The sequence below is a fragment of the Pavona decussata genome, unplaced genomic scaffold (genome assembly GCF_977016875.1).
Source record: "Pavona decussata unplaced genomic scaffold, jaPavDecu1.1 SCAFFOLD_175, whole genome shotgun sequence".
In the NCBI taxonomy this organism is placed as follows: Eukaryota; Metazoa; Cnidaria; class Anthozoa; order Scleractinia; family Agariciidae; genus Pavona; species Pavona decussata.
The window spans coordinates 442,739-467,791 of NW_028145586.1; the positions used below are offsets into that span (position 1 = coordinate 442,739).

Below are 25,053 nucleotides of genomic sequence, written 5' to 3' on the forward strand. Positions count from 1 at the left end.
TGTCTCAGAAAGGTTGTAACTTGTACATTTAAACGTTTCTTAAATAGGCCTTATCACGGTTTTTGACGCCATTTTGACGGGTAGGCAAACAGGCTTGAAATAACACTGTTTGTATGGAAATCCGATGGCAAATAATTTTCACAAAACATCGCTTCTGAAAAATTCATGAATTGGAAACTTTTGGCACTAGGAAAAGGATTTTAAGAACAAAATTGGAGGGATGTAGCTGTGACAGAAAGAGTCCAGTCGTGTTTTGAACTTTCCATACATTTCCCTGTATTTTTTCCCGCGAACTATTTTTAGTAGCAGCTCACGGCTGGTTCGCTATACAGACAAATGTATGGAAAGTTCAAAACACGACTGGACGCTTTCTGTCACAGCTACATCCCTCCAATTTTGTCCTTAAAATCCTTTTCCTAGTGCCAAAAGTTTCCAATTCATGAATTTTTCAGAAGCGATGTTTTATGAAAATTATTTGACATCAGATTTCCATACACACTGTTATTTCAAGCCTGTTTGTCTACCCGTCAAAATGGCGTTGAAAACTGTGAAAAGGCCTATTTGAGATGTCCGACTGTGTCCGATCTTCTTCGCTTTCGATTTTTCATTCAACTCCGTTTGCAAAGAGCTGCACGTGTCATGTGATCATTAAGTTTCGCGCGTTTTGGTCAGAAGTTGCCTCAAAATCCGGTCGTTTTAATTTGAAAGAAATTTTTAATTAAAATAAAATTCAGTAAACTTCAACAGCAATACCCAAACGCGGAGAATTTAATAAAACAATATTATTCCATTCGCGCTTGTTGGATATGAGCTTGGTTATAGCCAACTCGGCGCTTTGCGCCTCGTTGGCTATTTACCATCTCATATCCAACCCGCGCTCATGGAATAATTGTTAATTATTGATCTAAGATAACATTTAAGGATTTTGAGGGACCACAGACGACTGCAGAAGGTGGAGGAACATGGTTTAAGCATCTACAGTCATTTGGATCATCTTTGATCAACATTGCAGAATTGAAGACAGTAACTAGCAAGATTTTGCACAGCCCCATACTTTAACTATGCAGACATTTTACGACTTAAACACTATTCATAATCGTTCTTTGTGTAATAGGTATGACAGCGACACATGTATAATTTTTTGGGGGGCTGTGTGGAAATCTTTCCCAATAACTTGCTCCAGAATTTTTGGAGACAAAGTTTGCAGTATTGTTTAGAATCATTTCAAGGCTTAACAATGTATCTCTTAGTCTAAGATCAACAAATTATGGACGCTAATTATTATTCGTGGTACAAACAACGCGCCTTTAATAAGGAGCCTGGCCATGCGTGACAAGCTACGCAGATCAGGGTGGCGTCTGTAACTGCGTCATAAAAAATTACAAACCAAGAAGAAATGATTGATCTTTTGATCAGCTTACACTAAAACATTTGATGGAAACGTAGACTTGAACTTACTGTTAGCATTCTGCGATAAATATGACTCAACAAGACTTCCTTCGGAGACATTTCAGTTAGCTTGAAATTAAGCTTAATTTGCATGTGTCCACCGACATAGCGTGCCTCATACTCCAACGCGCACTTCATTTAATCAGAGCCACGCAGGCACCGCGATCAAGTTAAACTTAACCCAAAGAAGCAAATAATAGCAATGTAAAACGTATTCGTTATTAAGTCAATAGTAAGAGTATCAATTTCAAGCAACAATCTGTGCAACATGTAACGCGAAGCCTCCATGAACAATAAGACTTGATTGATCTAATTTCGAGCTTTAACAAAACACTAAGACCCATCTTCATTGAGAGATTGAAGTAGATATTGAATCGAGGGTTGTTTGAAAGTTAAAAACGAAGCTAAAGAGAGCAAACTATACACGCTATATCCACTCTGTCGTACGCTTACCTTCGACACGTACAAATTCGCCAAACAATCAGCTTCACGATCCAAGAAAAAAGTTTGCCCACAGCCAAGGTCCATGAAGTTGATTCGACTCGCTACATGTTAACAATATCGGTAAAAATGGTTTTCTCACCCCATGATTGCAATATTAATAGCAAAAGTACGAGTAAATTATGTTTTAACGCGAGAAGGCAGAAGAGAACCTCCTTCTTGGCTTCTTGGCAGTGGTGGTTGGACACGGTCCGAAGAGCATCATGGTAGCAGTAATTGGCCAATCACATCACCGTATTCTTTCACTAGCGTTTTTAGGAAGGATCTTCACGCGAATAATTGCTTCGTCTTATTTACTGTTTTATTCACCGTGTAGACGGCTTTTCTTCCAAATGAAAGGATTCAACAAGTGACGAGGTATGTAGGTGACCAGTGATTGTATTTTCTCATAATTTCCTTAGTTATTGTCGTCAATATTCGATTTCCTCGCAAGCTTGTCCAATGTGGCGGCTCTTCTCCACGTGCAATGATCAATGAACGCGTTTGCTTTTTGACGCTATATCGTCAGGGTTCCAAGAAAAAAAATTACACCATTTGTTTAATAAAGAGTTGCTATTAGATTTTAAGGCATCGCACCCCATCGCACCTCTCACCGTTTTTCTGCTATGTGCGTTTAAAGTTTGGCGATTGTGAGGAGCAAACAACGAGCGAGTCACGATGTAACATAAAGATTTATTGTGACGTTTTCTTCTTTGCTTAATTTGTCTCTAGGTTTACGACTAAAGCTCAAGTGAAAGCTCTAGCCAGCTGTTCTAAATGACCGGCTATTTCACCTCAGGACAAAAATGTTGAGGCTTCAGGGCTATGGACTGTTGGTAGATGTCGACTAAAATATCAGAAATATTATTATCACAAGCACAGATCCACAGAAAAATTAATAACTAAAAAGGGGAAACACTTGCGACTTAGTTCCATAAATTAAGAATCAGTTGTGCAGAAATTACATTCTACTTATACTTTTAAAGTATATCTTGCATGCTTGTACAACAATTTGCATATATATTTCCATATATTCCCATACAAAAAAAATATTTGCTCACTTCAGGCATATATTTTACATCAAAAGTCAAGCATATATCAAATTTCTATTGATGATTTGACTTATTACCTCTGTGTTTATTGTATAAATATATAATTGTGTATAAATTGTGTGTAATTTGTGTTGTTAATAAAAGGGATTGACAGCTGATTTGCAAGATGACCTTCAAAGTAGATGTATGCTAATTTAATCTCAATGACAATTGCACTTGACTATTGTCAGTAGCTAAAATCTCTGGTATGCTCAGCAAACTATGTGGAGTCATCCACCTTCACATTGGTGTACAAGATACACTTCGATGTAAACAGGCCCTTAGTTTATGAGGGGGGGCATGCCTTGTAAGCAGAATTCCTCTCAATTTGTATTTCAATATTTCTCCAATCCAATTCATAATTATTGGATATGTTGAAGATTTAAAGTGACAAGTAGTCACACCAGATGTCTCCTCCTTTACATGTATAATACTGTGCCCCTTTTCCAAGTTTGATCTCAATATTGTACTTGACTATTGTCAGTGGCTGAAATCTCTGGTATGCTCTTTTTGCAAACTATGTGGGGTCATCCACCTTCACATTGGTGTACAAAATACACTTCGATGCAAACAGGCTCTTAATTTATGAGGGGGGGGGGCATGCCTTGTGAGCAGAGTTCCCCTCAATTTGTATTTCAATATTTCTCCAATCCAATTACATAATTATTGGATGTGTTGTAGGCTTTAAAGTGACAAGCACATGTTAAGGAGAGGGGGGCATCTAGTGTGACTATAATACTGTGCCCCTTTGCCAAGTTTGATCTCAATAATTATTGTACTTGACTATTGTCTGTGGCTGAAATCTCTGGTATGCTCTGCAAACTATGTTGAGTCATCCACCGTCACATTGGTGTACAAAATACACATAATTATAATGGATATGTTGTAGATTTAAAGTGACTAGTAAATGTAAAGGAGAGGAGGACATCTAGTGTGACTATAATACTGTGCCCCTTTGCCAAGTTATGAATTACATGTGCAATATGTACAGCAGTTTCCATTAATGTGATTGTTATTATTAAAATAAAATAAAAACATAGATTTGATAGTTGGTAGTCTGTCTTGTTACAACTGAACTAGAAATCTTCCAAGATCAAAGAGAATATTGCTCACAGGTTTTTTGGAGTTTTTCATAAGGCTGAACCACTGTAGTAATGGGAAAGGGGGATGGGGGGGGGGGGGGGGGGGCAAAACTTTTGTGAAGTCAATATTTTTATATTGTGTGCTATCAGTTTGTTGAACTATGGAAATGAGTAATCATTTTTGAGCAGCTACTTGTACTTACTCTGAATTTTTATTGCTCATTTGTGATTCCTTATCACCTTACTATTTGGCTTTCACACTCTCTATGTTTGAGGGTACTAATGTACATAATCTCCATAACATTGTTTTGTGTATTGATGTTTGTATTGAAAGGCCTTATTTTCTTTTAAATATATAATTAAAGAGGGAGCATGCACCCAGGGCCCCTCACCTTGATCAAATACACTGACCCTTTCATACAAAGTAAGGGTCTGCCCAGTAAAGGAAGGTAAAGTATTTGGCATTGTTTACAAGGTTTTTTTGACTTATTTCATTCAAGATCAATTTGATGTTTTCATTTCCCTCATGCAACATGTGATGTAATAAAACAAATTATTATTGAAGAACTTGTTATATCAAACATATATTTAGTACTCCTTTGTGGCTAAAATCTATGACTCTTGCAAGCTGAACTTGTGTGAGAGCTTTTTTCCATGTCCCAGTCTCATTGGCAACTAGTATACAGAATGGTTAAACGAAGTTCCTTTCCAGTAAGGCCGTGAAAATCTTCTTTTCCCTACAATCCTTGTTTACTTCATTTCGTATTATAATATTCGGCTATTTCCACCAGAATAATTGGATTCCAGTAGTTATGAACCCTGAATATTTCAATGCCAGATTTTCGAGCCCGTGATCGTACATTATAATTCAAAAGGTAGGATTTCATTGAAGGACGACAGGATTGGTTTTGCAATTGTATGGAAGTGGTAATTATCCATGTAATTTACATGTAGCAGTTTCGGTTGTACCGGCTTTCGATCGATCGATCGCTAGAATCGCCGTATAAACCCAACGTTTTGAGCGTTAAATTAGTCAGTCGATGTGCGCTAACGGTAACCGGAGAAAACTTATCGAATAAATTACCGAATTAACCGATTTCCTGCCTTTTTGAAGCGAAAATTTGTCATTCCTTGAGATCCGCACAGCACGAAGGTTTGTTTCAACTGACCTCGAACCGACAACTCGTCCCAGCATGCTTTGCGGACCGTGTCCAACCACCACTGGCTTCTTGGAATGCACGCTTTGATGAAGAAGGGTTTTTTCCCAGGTTGGTTTCGTTTTCCAAATATGGAAGTGGTCTGATTTGCCGGATTGGAAAGTCGGACAATGGACTTACCAAAAAAGGAAAGCGGAATTGTCGTGCATTTCGTACTTGTTGTCATAAATTCGGTTCGTAATACTTTCTTCGTGAAAGAAATTTTCTTTCAACTATTTTGTTTAATGGACATAATTCTTAGGCTTCACATGTATCCTGAGATTATGTATTCTGTCCCATCGCTAAAAATGCAGAAAATCCGATTCCCGGCAAATTGATAACAATAAAAGGAAAAAAAAAATCTAAAAGTAGAAAAGAAAGTGCAATCAAATCCTGACTCATTGAGTGCTTTCCTCTCTTGGGTATTTCAGTTTCTTGATACATTTTCAGCTTGTAAAGTAACTCTCATTTGTGTAAAGTGGACAAATCTTCCGTCTTGCTCTGTTAACGTCTCTCGTACCCAAGCCTCTCGTGCGCGCATAGTCCTTGAAAGCGCGAGACACCAAAAACGCCCTGTTTCAAACATTGGGATGATCATTCACTCATTTTTCGGGCCGAAATTGTTGTTAGCGTCATCAATGCTCGGGGTCTGTACAGATACTATATGACTCTCGGTTCGTATTGAAACATAATTAATGTACAAATGGTTTCTGTCTCTAAATCAAAGGTGAAAACGTAAGGATTTAAGCCCGGGAATTAAAGCATCCCGGTATGAAGCACAAGGTATTCTCCTGTATTTCACTCGTACTGGAAATAATGCAATTTTATCTGGTAGTTACTTATTGTTTCACTATATCTCTATATCTATCGATTAACGCATAAGACTTCGTGTCATGAGTTACGTTGTCGGTCGCGTTCTTTGTAGTTCGGCCGTGAGGTGCGAGTTATAATTAAGTGGGATGCCCTAAATGGCTTCCGTTTCTTTCTTTTTTTTCTTCTTCTTCGTAGTCACAAATCTGCACATTAATTTATTCATTAAACTCTGCCCTCTCCTAGTAGGGATGTACTGTTCTGCTTGTCTTCAACAAAAGCTGGCCAATAAAAATCCATTCTTGGCGCGTGGAAGACACAAATGACTAAAAATAAGACTTAAGCATTCATAGAGAGAAGTATCTCGAAAATTCTTAATGACTACTTTAAATTATTTCTGTCCAAACCTGTAAATATCCAGACTTGAACAATGATGACGGAAAAAGGTTCGCAAAAGTTTGCGTTTTAATACAATGCCAGTGATTACCACAAAATTTGGTAGAAAGCGTAGAACACTTTTTATTGAACGTGGCCTTCACAACGATCATACCGGAAATTGCTGTTAGCGTCATCATGACCCGGGGTCACATGAACAGACGCGAAGAAACTTAATCTGTTTATGTGTCTATTTTTATAGTTTGTTTTGTGCATGACAAATGTCGTTTTCCCCTGTATTTCATTCGGACTGCAAGGAATGCAATTCTATCTGGTGGTTACTTATTGCCTCACTATATCTCTGTATCTATCAATTTGGGGGAATTGACGATGCTGGAGGTTATCACTGCCAAAAGATTGTAGACTTACGCACCACGCAGTCAAATATGGCCCGAGTATAAGCTGAAAACAACTTCTTGTTCATTCTTTCATCCGCAATTCAAATATATGTATTTTGTTGGGGCGATTTGCCTGAAAGCAGTACTTTTACTGATGAACTAACAACCTATGAACAAGATGATGTGTCAGTTGACACTTGCAATTCATTTTAGGACCGATGTTGGAAACACTTTTGTTTTGCAAAGTTCCAAAAACGATTCAGTGACCTCCACGTTAACATGTCACTTACTGTTTCTCCCTTCATAATACTACCACAGTTACTTCTCCCTCCCCCCCTCCCCCTTATGCAATGTTGATGTGGGAAGTGATGCTTGCCAGGAAACTGTTCGTGACCCAAAAGACAACATTGAGTCAGGGGGAGGGGGAGGGGTATTTGGTAGTTTGCTTGTCTACAAGTGAACGCGCTTGGAAGGCAAATTTTTTGACAGGTTTTGTCCACATCAGACTCGTTTTCTAAATTATCGATAGCCTAAAAGTTTCCACTGTCCACGAGCCGTGTTTAGTCGCACCAGTTGTTGTTTCTATAAGTAACGTTTGAGATGATATCATGGTTTGCTTTTGCGGGTTGTAACAAGCCCAAAATAGATCAAGGCAGTCGGGATAAACAACTTGCGTATCGTACTGGCTAGTTGGTTTCGCTTTTGTTTGGTGAAGTTTGTAAACGCACGACATCTATGGATCTTTTGAAAAGTTATGAAATTGATGAACGAGTTCACAGGAACTAGTGGAAATGTTTTCCAAAGAATCCCTCCTTGGTAGTGATGACTGTGCCGTGGCGCATTTTTCAATTCGATTATCAAATCCTGCTGGAGCATCAGAGACAAATCCCGCCATGTGCAAGGTGTTTTGCAAGCCTTAGTTGTGGTTTGCCAGGCTTGAAATTCGGTATGTAACGATTAACTTGACAATTTCAAGGCAATGAGTCAATAAAAGTATGATTAGGATAGATATTCAACGGTTAACACCGACTGCTCGTGAAAAGAATAGATAGTCAGTACCTTTAAATAGAACTGCCGTTAGTCGTTGTTAATCGTTGTTAATCGTTAAAATGGCTACATGTCTTCCTGTTAATCGTGTAGGATGCTAGTATTTTGCGTTATCAAGAGTGATATGTCGACAAACAGGACAAAGCTGGATTTTACGCCAGGAAATGGACACATTTTCTCTTGGAGAATGTAACTGTTTACATTTCTGACATTCCTGTCACGTACGTAGTAGTTTGTAACAGAATCAAATAAAAGCGTGACAGCATTCTTTTCGTTGCTCCCGTGAAAAAGACCGCTTTCGTGTGCCGTGTTTCAAAGACGAGTGTATAATTTTGACTACAAGTATTTAATACTCAGTGCATTGTCCTTTTGGTCATCCAGTGTCTATAATTTTACCGATATATCTTTACAAGATGGTAAAATTTCTCAATGGCATTATACGAAACACAAATCGCCGTGAAAAAATACTGGACAATTGTTTTCAATCGAATTGCAGTTCACATGCAAAAGTTTGGACAAATCCGAGCTACATCGAAAAACGGGCAGAAATTCGACATAGGTCGGTTATGCTCCCAGCCCTTCAATTATAGAATATCCATTATTTGCGAGACAATACTAAATCAGTCTGCAAGTTGAAGTTACAAGAATGTACATGCCATACATGTAGGACCACAAGCCAGCTCAAATAAATTGCTTGTCTCACCACTCTGTAGCCTAGGTATTGTTTGCACGTTTCAATGTTTAAGTTGCAACAATTGACACCATCGCCTGATAAAGATCAGCACTTTATTGGTTGAAACATCTGACCAACACCTACATTGTATGCTGCAAAATGGTGTGACAAACAATTCATTTGAGCTATCAGTTATTTGAACCATGACGACTTACCTTCTCCTTCCAATTCAATTGCAACTGCTTGGGGAAATCGTTTGATGAGTTGATCACGTCTTTCTTTGTTATCAACTTCCTCTGGGCCACTCAGGAACACACCATCCCGGTGCACCTCTACCTCTAGTTTTTCTGGGTCTTTCAAAGGTGCCTCCCAGCCTTCATTTGCATTCTGTACTAGTTTTGCAAGATGCTTTCTTAAGGGAACACTAATGCCACATTCTTCGATTCCATCCTGAGTGACCTTGCTAGGGGGCATAGGCTATCAACTTTTCTGAGACAACAACGTCTCCCAGCTGCAATTTTTCGCCATCTAAGGCACTACAGAAACCCACACTGAACACAGCTTTGGGTCTTAAGATCTTCACAGCATTTGGTACTACAATTACAGGTCCTTGAATACTGGAGGAACCCTTGCTGCATTTAATTACTGCAATTTTCTGCCTCATCTCATCGCCACCAATATCTCCAAAGTACACAAGACCAAGTGTTTTGTGATAACTTTTAAAGAAACCAGCATTCAAATGAGAAAGGCAAGCTAAAAATGCACAGTCTGTCACTGTTAGTAACAAAAAATCGATGGGGAGTTTTACAAGTTGCCAATCCACTGATCTCTTGGGAAGATTCTTGTTCTTTAGGAGAGGAACATCCACCTCCGGTGGGTCACTGGTGCCGTCTTCAGTTCTTGACGTCATTGTTAAAAACACTCACCTCCTATAAGATACGGGTATTAAGTAATTTAACAATCCATCAAACTGTTAATCAATCAAAATTAAAATAGGAAATATAACAAAATTGAAAAAAATTAATGATTTCATTTTAATTAATTAAAATTGGGGGCTCATGGTTGGGTTGCCAGGATTTGCCAGCCATGGAAGCCGTCTTTATCCAGGAGCTGGCTGCCAACAGTGGAAGGTCCTGGATGTCTCAAGCACCTAACCTAGTCCACTTAGTAATGCAGTTGTTAACTTTTTAGTTTCTTCTTAACTCACATCACAAATGCAAGGTCAAAATTAATGCTTTGCTTGTATATAGTTGTAATTCAGACTTCCCTATCATCCTTACAACAACATTGAACTCACAGTAAATATATTGCTGACATATCACCGTCAGCTAATAGTAAGAGAAATTGCTGATATCAATGTTAAATTTACCAAATCCAGCTCCTCCAAGGCTCCAAGTACACACGTACATCTTGATCGACCAACACTTTAACATATTCGTGAACAGACAGATGCACTGGAAGTTTGCTAAAAAAATCAAGAGAAGAACAAACTCAAACAAAGAAATGTTAGTGCACAGCTAGACTGATGTCAAACTTGGGATGGCAATTTGAAATGAGCAGAGGTTTCTCAAATCAATCATTACAGTCAATCCACGTCATGCGTTATGAGTATTTCCAAGAATGAAATGAATATCCAAACTCCTCTTGGTAATGTCTGGCATTTGGATGTAATGTTGACCATTTCGCTGGAAATCTTTCCAAACAAGAAGCATTAACTGAAAAAAATAAAAATCAAAGAACTTGGAAAACAATAAATTATAATTGCTTAATTCTTGAAATACTAAATGCTGTAATTTAAAGAAAAATTCATAGCTTTATATGGACAATAAACTAGGGAAATTTCTATGGGAACTCTGAAATCTCATTGGTGATGTTCAAAACTGACATGTAAATTCCAAACCTCAATTCAGATTTCAACAATACCCGTCACACGTGAAGTGGATTGACTGTAATAGCCCACTTTGAAAAAGAGTGATGGCCTGGGTCGAGAGTAGCTGCCCATGCAAGCGATTGTGAGAAGATTTGGGGTTTTGCGTCCCCCCAAACAATCCCACAATCACTTGGGCAGCTACTCTCAACCCAGGCCATCACTCATTTTCAAAGTGGGCTATAGTATACTTATCTAAAGTGCATATGAACTAAAAATTTTTTTTTCATGAATTGGTAGGTGGTTATACCCTTATTCCGAAACGCACAAAAAAGAATAGAGCTAAAGAGGTAAAAAACCATTTTTTAGCTGTTCAAAGTGACTTAAAATGCCCAAAGTGGCATATAAGGTTGCAACGTTCACCCACCGCAGCATGAACCACCGTGACATGAACCACCATGGGATGAACCACCGTAGGATGAACCACAAAACCACCGCCACATGAACCAGAGGACTGGGCACCACAAATTCCTATTAATTTTACGGATTAAGCTATCAATAAATCTTTACGTTTACGGTTCTTAAACACGGGGAATTAAACACATAAAAATTACGAAATACATATCTCACGTGAGGTTTAGGGGGGAATTTTATCTGATAGTCTGTTTGTACAAACGTTGCAAATCTTGAATTGGCGGTGAACTCAGCTAAGATTTCGGAAGGGAAAGATCCTCTCTTGTTTTAAACAGAGCCCCATGAGATGACGGTAAGTGCTTTGCCGCATTTAAACAATGCCGTTCTACCTTGAACGGTTCAAGGTGACTCCTGTGTGTTTCACAAGCCTTGCGTGAAAGATAATCACTGATGGTTCAAAATTAAGAAAAGTCTCCCAGTTCAAGAGGGCCTCACTCTGAGGTTTAACAACATGCTTTGACTAAAACGGTTCCGTTAAATTTCTCGTTAGCATTAACATGTTCTGTTTTGGATTAGAATCTTCACATAAATAATATTTCAACATATTTTTGCGTTCCATGGATTTCAACCCTCTTCTCAAGTAAAAGAAACCTTGGGGGTCATCGCCAAGGCCAGACACCCTAATTAGCTTCTGTTGTCATCATCTGACAAGTGATAACATTAAAATCACATTTTTTGGTTTTAATTACTCTATGAATGTTGCATATATTCTATCTTATCCCCAGACACAAATTTAAAAGTGAACACTACGATTTATTTTACAGAACAGGATTAGCTACTCAGGATCACATACTGTTTAAAGAGACAGTTTAGCCTCCGGGTTGGGGGACTCCCGTATAAAAGTAACGGGGATGATCGTCATAGCTTTTAGAGGTTAAAAATGTGCGGTTTGGTACCCGTTAGGGTGGTAAAATCTGAAATTACTTTCGTCAGAGGTATAGTGTTACCCTTTTAGCCGGGTATTGAGCCGAAACATATGAGAGGAAGTCAACTGATTTGTTATCTCTTAGGGGCCAAAAAATTTGTTTGGACCACACCCACAAAACAGAACTCTGTTACCTTTACCTACCCTACATAATGTGCGACGATCACCCCTGTCACTTTTATATGGGAGTTTCCCCGCCGGGAAGTTAAACGTACCTGCTAATCAGTACCCTATCAAACTGGACGTTGCAAATAAATTCGAGGCCGTAGAGTGAGTGAGTGAGTGAGCGAGTGAGTGAGTGAGTGAGTGAGTGAGTGAGTGAGTGAGTGAGTGAGTGAGTGAGTGAGTGAGTGAGTGAGTGAGTGAGTGAGTGAGTGAGTGAGTGAGTGCGTGAGTGAGTAAGTTAGTGAGTGGGTGGGTGGGTGAGTGAGTGAGTGGGTGAGTGAGTGAGTGAGTAACAGTAACGGCTAACAGTACATCTTTATTACGCCTTACTCTCTAAAGGGAGGTATTGGTCTTGTTAATTACAATAAAGGTTTAGTGATATCTACTAGAATAACTAATCATAACAACTAATCAACTAAAAGATCATACAATAACTTCTAATACAATTGGTATAAAATTATTGAGTGAGTGAATAAATGAGGTCAATAAACTAGTTATAACTTTTTTGTATGTAGATAAATAGGCGATAATAATAGAAATGACAGGCCTGCAAGTAAACTGGCCCCTTACTCGTCTGCTAAGGAGTTTTTTTAATGGATAAGAGCAACTATAAATCGCATGTCCTTGAAATCATGAATTTTCATTGCACTGTTCTGATAATTACTTTTTCAATATGTCAGGAAACAAGAAAACAAATTTGAGGGAAAGGACACAAAGCCAAGAAATAGTGAAAGGGAGACAACTAGTGAACAGCAAGATCCAGAGTTTCAAGAAGAAAGTGTTGATGTGGAAATCATGACGAATCAGTCCGAAAGAGACGAACTAAAACGGGAAGGAATGACGTTAAGACGTCGATCTCAAATCAAGGTAATTTGACACGTCCTGATTAGGATGAGATTCTTCATGTTGTTATCTGTAAGTGACAACAACTAATTTTTGTTCAACGTTGGAATTATTTACACAGAGGAAATACCGATCATCGGAGTTTGAATTGGCGTACAAGTCAAAGGCCATAAAGAGAGAAGAAACTCGGTAAGCGATTGAATAACATTCACTTCCATAACATGCAGTACATTGACACTAATTTGTTTATCCTGACTTGTCTATAAAGTGATAATTTTTTTCCTTAGCAAATGAAATAAACGATGTATTATTATTATTATTATTATTATTACTATTATTATTATTATTATTATTATTAGTAGTAGTAGTAGTAGTAGTAGTAGTAGCAGTAGCAGTAGTAGTAGTAGCAGTAGCAGTAGTAGTAGTAGTAGTAGCAGTAGCAGTAGCAGTAGCAGCAGCAGTAGCAGTAGCAGTAGCAGTAGCAGTAGTAGTAGCAGCAGTAGTAGTACTAGTAGTGGTAGTGGTAGTGGTAGTGGTAGTGGTAGTGGTAGTGGTAGTGGTAGTGGTAGTAGTAGCAGCAGTAATAGTGAGGAGTTGTTTAAAAAACACGTTACTTACTGTGATTCGGTCACCGCAGTTTTGATACCGATGAAACAGAAGAGGAGGAGGAGGAGGAGGAAGTGGCGAAAAGGAAGGGGAAAACCATGCTAGATGAATTGGAAAAGAAAGGGGAACTCCAATCGATCATTAACAAGGCAGTGAAAGAAAGCAAGGGCGTTGCAAAGGATCTCAGCCGAGGTGGCGGAAAGGGACTGGCTGCTTTCCTGGATGTAACTACAAAGACGAAAAGTGATAACAGCTTTCAGCAGAATATAAATGCACGGTTGAGTGCTTCGGAAGTTCTAGGAAATGCTTTAGAGGAAGATCTTATCAGACGCTTTCCAACGCATCTGGGGTGGAACAGAAGAGAGGGTACAGGGCAGACGACAAAAATGGCAGCTAATTGTTTAGCCTTTGTCACTGGCGAAATCTTGCGTCGCTTCGATGAGGAGGAGGAAGAATGAAATCATCTGCTATTGAGTCCTACAGTCGAACCTCCCATAAGCGACTACCCATAATGTCAAGGATATGTGGTCGCTTACGGGAGGTGGTCGCTTACCAGAGGTCAGACCACAGGGGTCTAAATCTCGGGTAATTTACATATGGTAATAGGCCTTATCACGGTTTTCGACGCCATTTTGACAAGTAGGCAAACAGGCTTGAAATAACAGTGTTTGTATGGAAATCCCGGATGTCAAATAATTTTCATAAAACATCGCTTCTGAAAAATTCATGAATTGGAAACTTTTGGCACTAGGAAAATGATTTTAAGAAAAAAATTGGAGGGATGTAGCTGTGCCAGAAAGCGTCCAGCCGTGTTTTGAAATTTCCATACATTTGTCTGTATAGCGAGCCAGGCGTGAAATGCTACTAAAAATGGTTCGCGGGAAAAAATACAGGGAAATGTATGGATTAAATGTTATTTCAGTGTGAAGTATAGTGCATGTGTATTTTATCAATTGTTTCAATGCTAAGCTATATCGGAAAACACTTCCGATAGTACCGACTGTGAGATTTATCGTTTACGGCGTCTGCTGTAATGATGCAGCCAATATGTTACAACGACAGATTTTTCGATTTCCGCCCGTGAGAGATACAGCAGATTGTGCGTAAAGTGGTCGCCTACTGGCGGTTAAAATCAATTGAAAATTATTAACAATCATCTCTAAAAGTGGTCGCTTACGAGAGGTGGTCGCTTACGAGAGGTGGTCGCCTACGAAGGGTTCCATCTATAGTGATTTGACTCGAAAACGTTTGGTATTTTGGAAAAGTGGTCACTAATGAGAGGTGGACGCTTACGAGAGGTGGTCGTAAAGGGAGGTTCGACTGTATTTCTTTTAATCGGGCCGGTTTTCAATTTCAATTGAGTGACAAATGTAACTTGCCATGCATGTGCTTTGGTGCATGCTTCACCACACAGTAAACAGTCACTTTCGCAACTAGTACTGAAAAAATAAAAAAACTATTATGTAGCTGCACACGGGTCGTTTAGCTAAAGTAGTGGAATGACTGTATCACTCAATCGAAAATAGCGCAATGCTACACCATTCTTTTTTATTACTTTTATAAAATGGTTCACGCAACTAATAGAAATTTTAAAAATTTGATACGATGACAATTTTATTGGGTAAATCGGACGACAGTGGTATATTCAGACTGTTTTGTGATTTGGCATGGAAGGCCGAAACTAAAACGAGGGCTCAGATTAAAGTTTAGCTACGTTTTGCAGACTTTTTGCGGGCTCAGAGTAAAAAGGAAAGAAGATAGGCCTGCGCGACTCCCACTCGCGTGTTTTTAGCCATGTTCAGTTATTGTTTTCCTATAACGAGTATGTCTTTCAGGGTAAGCCCTCTCTTGTAATGGGGGGGGGGGGGGGGGCAAAGACGCATTTTTTGAGGTAAGTAAGCAACAATTATTCTAAAAAGCCGTAAAATACAAAGCAATGTATGTTTTTTTTATACCACCTGAACTGAAATTGAAGCTTTACTATCTTTGAAAATGCTTGTTTACCTCCAATTTTCATTTCGGATACCAAGAGCACTTGCTGAGTTCTACTTTCTCCGCTTAGTTTTAAACCGCGCACAAATAACCCTGTATTAGTTGGCCCCGCCTATAGGAAACCCGAGTATCTCGAGATACGCAGAACATATGCGTGGTAGCAAAAGTAGGCCGGCACCGTCCTTAAAAACCTTTTCCCCGCCCAGCTTCATCTTTCGTCTAAGTTCATTGATTTAGAACTCGTAACTTAGAAAATTCGGCGAGAAACATCCAAACTGCGAGCAGCTTCTTTTGTTTGCCTCCAACGTAATAGTTTCTGTGTGTTCTGGGGGAGTTGTATTATGGTAAATTGTTCTGTTGGGTGAGAAACAAACAAACGAAATAAACTGAGGGGAAGAAAAAGACGAATGCTTGCTTTCTATGAAAAGTGGACAGCACGTCACATAACAACAACATATCATAGACGACGGGAACGCAAAGAAAATAATCACTTATGCTCTGTTTATAACAAACTAAAAAACATGTTGAACAACTTTCCAATTAAACACGGTTCAAAAATCGTAATATTCATAGAAGTTGCTTGCTTATGATTTTCTACTTCAAATTTAGCATAATAAAAGTTTAGTTAACATATGTAAGATTCCCTTTTTCAGTATTATGTCAATTATTTTCATTTTTTTAAACCTGGTTAATTAAATACGTTAAGATGGTGTGAATAAGTTATAACTACGTTTTTTTTAATAGAAATTAAATTGTAAAAGTACGTTTATATAAGTACGTTAAGTAGAAATTAAAATGACGTTTAATTCTACTTCGGAATTATTCACCTTACTATCTAGGATCGAGTAGAATTTGTTGTGACAGGTTTGAAGTTCATCAAAATTCACAGGACTTCGAGCAATCTTCTGAGCACTCTATTAATTTCTTTAAGGGGAGAGATCAAACTTACCGATATTCCAACAGGCCCCACCGGCAAACCACAAAATAGATGGTGGACTCTGCCTGTGCATCCCTTCCTCTACCTCAAAAGATGGTGTCTTTATTGCATAGCCACCCTTGTATCCAGCAGATTCAAACCGCACTTTTCTTGTTTATCTAGCAATGCTGACTCTTGCTAGCTGAATATTTCTGTGTCAACTCAAATTTTAAAGCCAATAAATTTTTTTCAGCAGTGTTCATGAGATAGGTGGTTTCTTCGATAACCCCACCCCCCCCCCCCCCCAGACAAGGTGAGTCCACTTCGAAGAAACTTGTTATGACCAGTTCACTTAGGGATAGTAAAACGGACGAAACACGTGATTACACGCGAAAATGTTCACACGCGAGGAGCCGCGTCCTCTCGTGGAAAGCGGTTTCAGAGCGTGTTTGCGTGTTTTCCTCGCTTTACTGTCCCTAAGGAAAATAAGAAATTACTCGAAGTCTAAATGTCGACCGTCGTGTATTGACGTTTTCCTTAAAACCTTGAAATTTCACCATTTCTCGTTGCAATTCTTCAGACCTGACAACGCCAAAGAAATGTAACACAATAAATAACGCTTGAACCATTGTTTTGTTAAATCAGTAACCATTTGGTTTTCTAAAGTGCTCGTTGCGATCCCCGTCGTGACTGCTTAGATCCCTTATCTGATCGGGGGAACACGAGTGTACAAATTCCGATGCCGTACCCCCCATACATTAGTATAACATCTTACCCTGTGTATTATTGGCAGCGACTCCCCCTCCCCCACCCCCCTCCTCTCCCGGAACAAATTAAGGGCCAACCAAGTGATATCACACCCTGCTGTAATTGGGTGGAAACTGAGAATTTTGGCTTGATTTTTGTTGGGTTTGAAACCATGGAAAACTTGGTTTGTGTTTACATGTGAAGGAATTTGAACTTCATTATAAATGTTGACTTATTCCACAATGGATGAACGAAAAACTGGGGGACATCCATTTAAACGTGGCAAGGAGGCTAGTGTGAATTTACTAAAAATTCTCCTATCAGAATGTATCAGAAATCCCGCGTCTGTGAGGGTGGCTATGGCGCTCTGAATTGTGAAAATTCCAAGTCTGAATACCTCGGGGTTACATCAAAACCACGTATGAGCTCAATGGCTGGGAAGACATTAAATCATATTTCTTACTTTAAATACCTTGGATCTAAGATCTTGATTCTAGAAAGAGCCAAGTATGTAAAGTTCTCTCTCGGTCAGTCAGTTGGCACCATTTGTCGCTCAAGCTTACTTTAGTGCAGTAGAACTAATACTTGTGTATAACTTTGAAATGTTGAACAGTAAGTGCTATAGCTAAACAGCAAAAGAAGCTAAACTAAAAATGGATGCCATACTAACCTCCTTCTTGCAGTTCAAAACTCATCTTAGACGCAGCACGTTTCCCTCCCAGCAAAACTTCCCAAGTCCAGTGTGCTGGTCAAAAGGTGACCAAGTATCAGACATTTTGCTCTGAAAACCAGTTTCGGTCGTAGAGCGGCAGGAAGCTGGAGAAGAAGTGGAGACGTTGGGGGTGGGGTGGGGCTGGGGGGTGGTGGAAGGGGAGACCCCCAAATATAAGGGGCCAAAAACATCAATCTTCGAGTCCGGAAATGTTTAAGATCATTCACAATTTCTTCTCCAGACCCCTCACCCAATCCCCTTCTCCGAAGTTGCAGTGTAATTCCTGGTTCTTAATTAACACACCCTGATGTATACACTGTTCTTGTTAACTAAGATCTCTCTGTTGCAGTGGCTGACGGCGACATTTACAAAGAAGTTCTACCTTCCGTTTGGGTGTGGGCCGATTAATAATGATGGTGGTACGTATTAATTCTAACCCATGAGAGCTATCAAATTCATACAATGTTTCTTCAAAAGCTTCAAAACCCTTTGAGGTAGGAACGGTTCGTGTACAAGATAGGAACCTTTTATTTCGTTTCAGATACTGGAGGCGTTGTTAAGTAGAGGATAGTCGGCGCATTTACGGTCGCTTTAGGGACTGTGGTTCAAGGATAGTTTAGTCGTGAAATTGTCGAGTTGTTTCTTTACACAAGAAACTCAAATTGATATTGTCTCTCTCTGGCGAGGTGTATGATTACTGGCGAATAATTCCTGGGGGCAATAACTGCTTGGCGATGGACGAGTGTGCCATCTACAGGAAAGCAGTAATGCTCCGAGTTCCTTCATGGTACAAAAAACAAATTAAGTCAGCTCCAAGCGCTTCAGCAGAAAATGCGAATTTGTGAAGAATCGTTTTCTTCAGTTTTCAGAAAAGACTGAGATACAAACAAAAGCAACATAACTTGAGTTTGTCCTTAAAGCTTCCCTGATGAATTTTTGCACAGTTGAATCTTAATAATTTGAACCCGTGAAAATAATCCCACCTACAACGACATCATTTTATTATTATTTTTTTTTTAGGTTTCCTCTTCATTTGTAATTATTTTATATTGATGCTGAAAAACCCTTTCCAGGGATGCTCAATAAAGTGTATGTATGTACGAAAAGTTCAAGTTATCAGCGATTGCATTCTGTAAAAGCGCAAAGCAGGAGAAATTCGAGTTATTGAGGATTCGTTTTACCAATTGTGTACTATAGGAAGTTTGCGTGAGCGAAAGTTGAATTCTGCGAGACAGCGAAGGGAAACTCCATTTGTAGCAAAAATGTTTTTTGAAGGTATTAAGAAAAAACCTTTCTTTTCTGTTCACCATTTTGTAATGTGTTAATTTAAAGACCGAGGCGCAGGAAAAGTTGGTGCCGCCAGCAAATTGTGCGCAGACTGGCGCCCGTACCCTGGAATGGCGGACAAGTATTAACATTACTGGTGCTAAGGCAGGGGCACCAAGATCAAACGGCCTACGAGTATCAACAGTTACCGTATACCTTCAGAAGTGTCTTGCGTCCAGTTTAAACTGGAGATATCCAACCCCCTACATCAAATTAAAGCTTATAGAGCCGGCTATCAAACCACACCAATAATTTTACAATAAAATAAATTGCCGAGTTTTTCACGACCTCTAAATGCAAGCGTCCGAATCACTTTTTGAAAGCTACAAGTCAAAGCGAATTTTGTTTTTCGCTAATTTAATTTGCTCCTCAGTTTCCGGACCCAAAGCGCTAAAAAAAAAACGTGTCTGCGTTTTGCTATATTCAATCGCAAAGAAAAGTTGCAGAATATTTTCTAAATAGGATAAAAAATGTGAAGTGATTGTACAAAAGTTGTTATATGTTAAACAAGCTACTGTCCAAGTTTGAAAGCAAACGAACAAATTCCCTTTGATTTTTGGCCTTAAAAGTGTCGCCTCCAAGTGAAAAACTTGATTCGAGAAAACAGTGCTAAATATCGGCAATTAATTTTCTTTCAAAATTCTTGGTATAGTTTGATAGCCAGCTTTATAAGCTTTAATTTGATCCAAGGGTTCAGGTATCTATGTTTTAAACCGGACGCGCTACATCCCTTGGACTCGAGACACCTCTAAAGGTATAGTGTAACCTTAAGACCCGTGCCCGGCACAAGTGATCCACGTCCTTTGCCGTCGCAATGCTTCGCTTGTCGCCATTGCACCAATAAAAAGGTCCGTTAATACAAGGCCCATGTCCGAGTACCATTTCAGGGCACGAAGATAAAACGGCCTGTGAGTATCAATTAAGGCCCGTGCCCGGCACAGTGATCCACGTCCTTTGCTGTCGCAATGCTCCGCTTCTCGCCATTGCACCAATAAAAAGTCCGTTAATACAAGGGCCCATGTCCGAGCACCATTTCGGAGTATTAAGATCAAACGGGGCACTTTCAATTCATATTTTCCAAAAAAAAAAATATTTTCAAGTGCCTTTCCTTTTACACAAAACAGAATAAACAAATCAAAATTTGAAATATTCCATTAAACTAAAAGAGGCGCGCGCGGGATATTCCTGTGGCTTGGTTTCATTTCTAATCGGTGGAGAAAATGGTGCGACTTTATTTTAACCAATCAGAGCTTAACAAAGGAAAACCTAAACAAACGAAAAAAAACTTGCAATTGACAATTAACAAAAACATCACCAAAAACAAAAGTGTATCACATGTTGTTCTCGCTGGGTGTCCATTCATCTCTTTTAAGGTTAATTCTAAGCTGGCACATGGAGAAAATGCGCCCTGGTTGATGAATTTCGTATCGTCACCATCTCCCTGCTGTGAAATGTGTTGGTATTGTGAGTAATATATCAAACACAAGGAAGAGTGTTTCATACGATTTTCAAACAACGAGAAGTACGCCTCGCTTTTTCAGCCAACTATTCGAGGTGTTTAGAAATCGCATCAAACACTCGTGTGTTTGATGTAACTTCTCAAACCATTAATAGCTTATGAAGACATTCAAAGCACCCGTTCACTAAATTGTAAGATACTCAAGATCACATTTCCAAATCTCCTTCATTGTGGTGATGTGATTTGTTTTCTCTAAATGAATTATTAATGAGTTTAAAAAGGAGAAATTCTATGTTGATCTTTGTAAATCAAACAGCAGATATGTACAAATTCCTTCAATTGAGGAGTTTCTTTGTTCCCTACGCTTATGTTCTGATGGACCAATTGGTATTTTAGGAACATTTCACGTTGATCTGTAAATCAAATACAGATATCATACTCAAGCATTTAAACTTCAAATGTTTTAATAAAATTCTAATATTACATTTTACTCCGAATTCGTTACTCGGAGTCAATCTTATATTCGTCTCTTGTAATTTACTCGATTAAAGTCACTAGGCACAAAACATTCAACCCTGGAATTGCGTTACAAGAGATTGAATAAGGATTATAGAAAAAAGACAAAATCTTCTCAATCTGTGTCTTCTGATTCTAAAATGTTAAATCTGCTTTACCTTTCAAGTTCATGTCTATGTACAATTGAGGTACCAAATCCACCCTGTTAGAAATATATACGGTTGTACAATTGCTATCTACCTAACTACAAAACTTATACCATGTCTTTGGTTTGTACAGCACGACATAGCATGAAATAATGTTCACGTTAGTTTAACTTACTTAATGAAAGCGATAACATTTGGCAAGAAAACGTTTTTCCCGGTACTTGAATTACAGATTTATCAGTACAAGGATTATAGAAAGAAGACAAAACCTTCTCGATTTGTGTCGTCTGATTTTAAAATGTTAAATCTGCCTTAACGTCTATGTACAATTGAGGTACCAAATGCATCCTGTTAGAAAATTTACGGCTGTACAATTGCTATCTACCTAACTACAAAACTTACATGCCGTACCCTGAATTACAGGAGATTTAACAGCACAAGGATTCAAGAAAAAAGACAAAAAACTTCTCGATTTGTGTCTTCTGATTCTAGAAATGTTAAATCTGCCTTAACGTCTATGTACAATTGAGGTACCAAATGCACCCTGTTAGAAATATGTACGGCTGTACAATTGCTATCTACCTAACTACAAAACTTATACCATGTCTTTGGTTTGTACAGCACGACATAGCATGAAATAATGTTCACGTTGGTTACACTTTGCTTAATGAAAGCAATAACATTTGGCAAGAAACAATTTTTCCCCGTATTTGAATTACAGGAGATTTGTCAGTACAAGGATCATAGAAAGAAGACAAAACCTTCTCGATTTGTGTCTTCTGATTCTAAAATGTTCAAATACAATTCAGCTGCTCTGACGTTCACGGTCTTCAAGAGCTATTTACATTACTTACACTTAAAAGGTAATTCCTTCAACAAACCGATCCATTTGGGAATCATGAGACGAGAGAAACCCCACAGTCACCCAAACAGCAAATTCACATTATTACCATGACAACGGACTTTCATTCTCAATTAATACTTCGGTAGTCTGCAGGTAACAGTGAGCCGATACCAGCTTCACATGCGATACGATATTCGTGAGATATTTCCCGATACTTGGCACTTTTTCATATCGATACTGTGACGTCTTTGCTCCAGACATGTACTATGACGTCATTACCGTCGGTAGAATCCAGGCTTAAACGAGGAGAGAACGCTCAAGTTGCTGTGCTGCCAAGAGAACAGTAAAATTCTTCCGCAAAAAAAGGTTATGCTTGAGAGCAGTAAGAATTCAAATTCCTCCAACGTTATGTGGAATACACATCACGCTTCTTTGAAGTTGTCAGTTTAACGGCATCAAAACACAACCTGTGTCGTTCACAAGTATCGATACTTGAACACTTCCAGGTATCGACTATGTGGCATAAATATCGACTCACCCTTACGCTGCAGACTTCAGACTGAGTATCGGCTGCAGACCGAGATAAAGTGTTTTTCGCTAAGTTTTGAAGTACTTCATCACATGTGCACCTTAGCACATGGTTTCAAATTCATCGAAACTTCTCTGGAATCCTTTCCTATGCCAGACCACGAATCGTGCGATTTAGCTTTCACGTTTTAGTCGATGGATGAAAACCTCAAGTGTGAATATTGCAAACGTTTGTTATTATGATGTACAAGGTGGTTCTAACTTTTGATTTCGGGGACGAAATCCTAAAAGTGTGACCATTCAAATGAAAGGTACTGAGCAATACTTTCCTGTGGTGCTGTTTATTATGCTGTACAAGTTGGTTCTAAGTTTTGAGTCTGTGGATGAAATCTTCAATTGTGACCATTCAAATGAAAGCTACTGAGCAGTACTATCCTGTGGTGCTGTTTATTATACTGTACAAGTTGGTTCTAAGTTTTGAGTCTGTGGATGAAATCTTCAATTGTGACCATTCAAATGAATGTTACCGAGCAGAACTTTCCTGTGGTGCTGTTTATTATGCTGTACAAGGTGATTCTAACTCTTGAGTCTGTGTATGAAATCCTAAAGTGTGACAATTCAAATGGAAGCTACTGTGCCGTACTTTTCTGACGTCTTGTTTCTTTTCCAGTATTCTTACAAATTTACATTTGAAATTTTTCTTGAATTTTGATTATAAACGCTCTCTGGAATGAAAGAATTCTTCGTGTATCCATTAGCAGGCGTTGGTACGCAACGTTTTCCAACCCTCCAACAGGAATTGAATCCAGCTCAGCTGCTCCAGAACCGCTAGAAAGACTCAGGTCGAGTCCAACACGAGCCCAACACATTTCCTACAAACGTGCCTCACATCTGACAGCAAACGTTTCATCAGATTTTATCTCAGGCTGCAGCTTATACCCAGCACGGTGCGCTGAACGTCTCATAATCCTTAAGCCCCGGTCAAACCGGCACATAAAACTCAATAATAGTTGATGATAGTCGATGATACTTAAAATTTGCGCGCTCGTTTGACCACCAACTATCACGCGTTATAATCGACTATCATTCCCTTTGCGCGTGTTCAAATTCTTCATGATAGTTGATGATAGTTTTTCGCGTTTGACCACGCGCATGATAGTCGGCCACAGCTTTTCGGTCAGCTGTTTTCTCTACCAACGCTCTCTAGATTCATTTTCCGTTAGTTCTTCCAACAACAGAAGGAAAACGAAGCAGGCTGCCGCCCTCTTACGCCGCGAAAAATTTATCCGTTCCAAGTTTTGTAACTTAACGCGACGCCATGTTTGTAGTGTTTACACTCGGCGGTGAACTATCCTCGGCGATTACTAGTTTCTTTGGGTCGTTTGACCATCTGCTCAGTGATAGCTGATAACAGTTGATGATAGTTTTGACTATCATCAACTATCATCGACTATCATGCGCCGTTTGACCAGGGCTTTACGGCCTGAGAAATCAACGATAAGCCTTGGTTTCTGGTTGAAAGGGTCGAAGGGTCGTATTGTAGCTTTGTTTAACGATATTCCTCGCATTATTACCCAATTACAAGCTGGTTCCGAGTTATTTAGAGCTTTGTTAGTGCAGCTGCAGTAAGAATTCAAACAAAGTTGTCACATATTATGCCGACCACACGTGGCACATCAATCGACGGTGAAGCTAGCGTACAACTATATTGTGAGGAAAGTCCATGAGGGATGTTTTGAATGTTTTGAATACAGTTTCCTCCGCCCGAATCAAACCACTCCCCCCCCCCCCCCCCAACCACCAAGCAAACAAACAGAACAAAACAAAAGTGTTGCACTAAAAGATAAAGTCTTGAACTAAAATGTTGCACTTAAGTTCCTTGACACGAGCTACAAGTTAACAACAACCGTCAAAATTACCCTGCAATCAATGCCCAAATTTTGTACAGACAAAACAGACAAAAGAGTATCCCCTTTCTGTTAAGGGAGCTTGTTCTCGATATAGCAAGATATTAACATTTATTACACCCATTTTGAAATCACTGGTGATCCTTGCATCTGTTTGGCTCTCAACAGTGCGATTTATTCCCAAATTGCACCATTTTTTGCTCTAAATAGCATCCTTTCTTTAGCCCATCAAAATGGAAATGAAGTAACAAAAATAGAACATTAATATTGACAATGATACTCTGTGATTTCAAAATAGGTGTAATAAAGTGGTAATTGAACTTTGTGTCGTGCAATTTTGGTCTGAAATCATACTTGTGATTTCAAATCCAACTCGCGCTGCGCGCTCGTTCGATTTTGAAATCACGCGTATGATTTCAGACTAAAGTGCACTTCACTCAGTTCAATTACCATTATAAAACGCTATTGGCTCGTATAAT

General features: G+C 39.0%; 3 protein-coding genes across 3 annotated transcripts in view; 1 reads left to right on the forward strand and 2 right to left on the reverse strand.

Annotated features, from left to right (window-relative positions):
* LOC146463495 (uncharacterized) overlaps positions 1-5,347 on the reverse strand; it is a 38,347-nt gene extending 33,000 nt beyond the window's left edge. The window contains exons 1-2 of the mRNA XM_085084198.1: positions 5,319-5,347; positions 1,903-2,116 (exon numbers count right to left, since the gene is read on the reverse strand). The gene's annotated coding sequence lies outside the window, so the exon portion shown is untranslated. The remainder of the gene's footprint in view (positions 1-1,902; positions 2,117-5,318) is intronic.
* LOC146463494 (uncharacterized) overlaps positions 1-25,053 on the reverse strand; it is a 333,098-nt gene that overhangs the window by 45,342 nt on the left and 262,703 nt on the right. The window lies entirely within an intron of this gene.
* Positions 9,688-15,196, forward strand: LOC146463497 (uncharacterized). Its single transcript, XM_085084323.1, has 4 exons — positions 9,688-9,731; positions 12,713-12,899; positions 12,997-13,064; positions 13,513-15,196. The coding sequence occupies exons 1-4, from the start codon at positions 9,688-9,690 to the stop codon at positions 13,937-13,939; spliced, it is 726 nt and encodes a 241-aa protein (XP_084940449.1). The 3' UTR covers positions 13,940-15,196.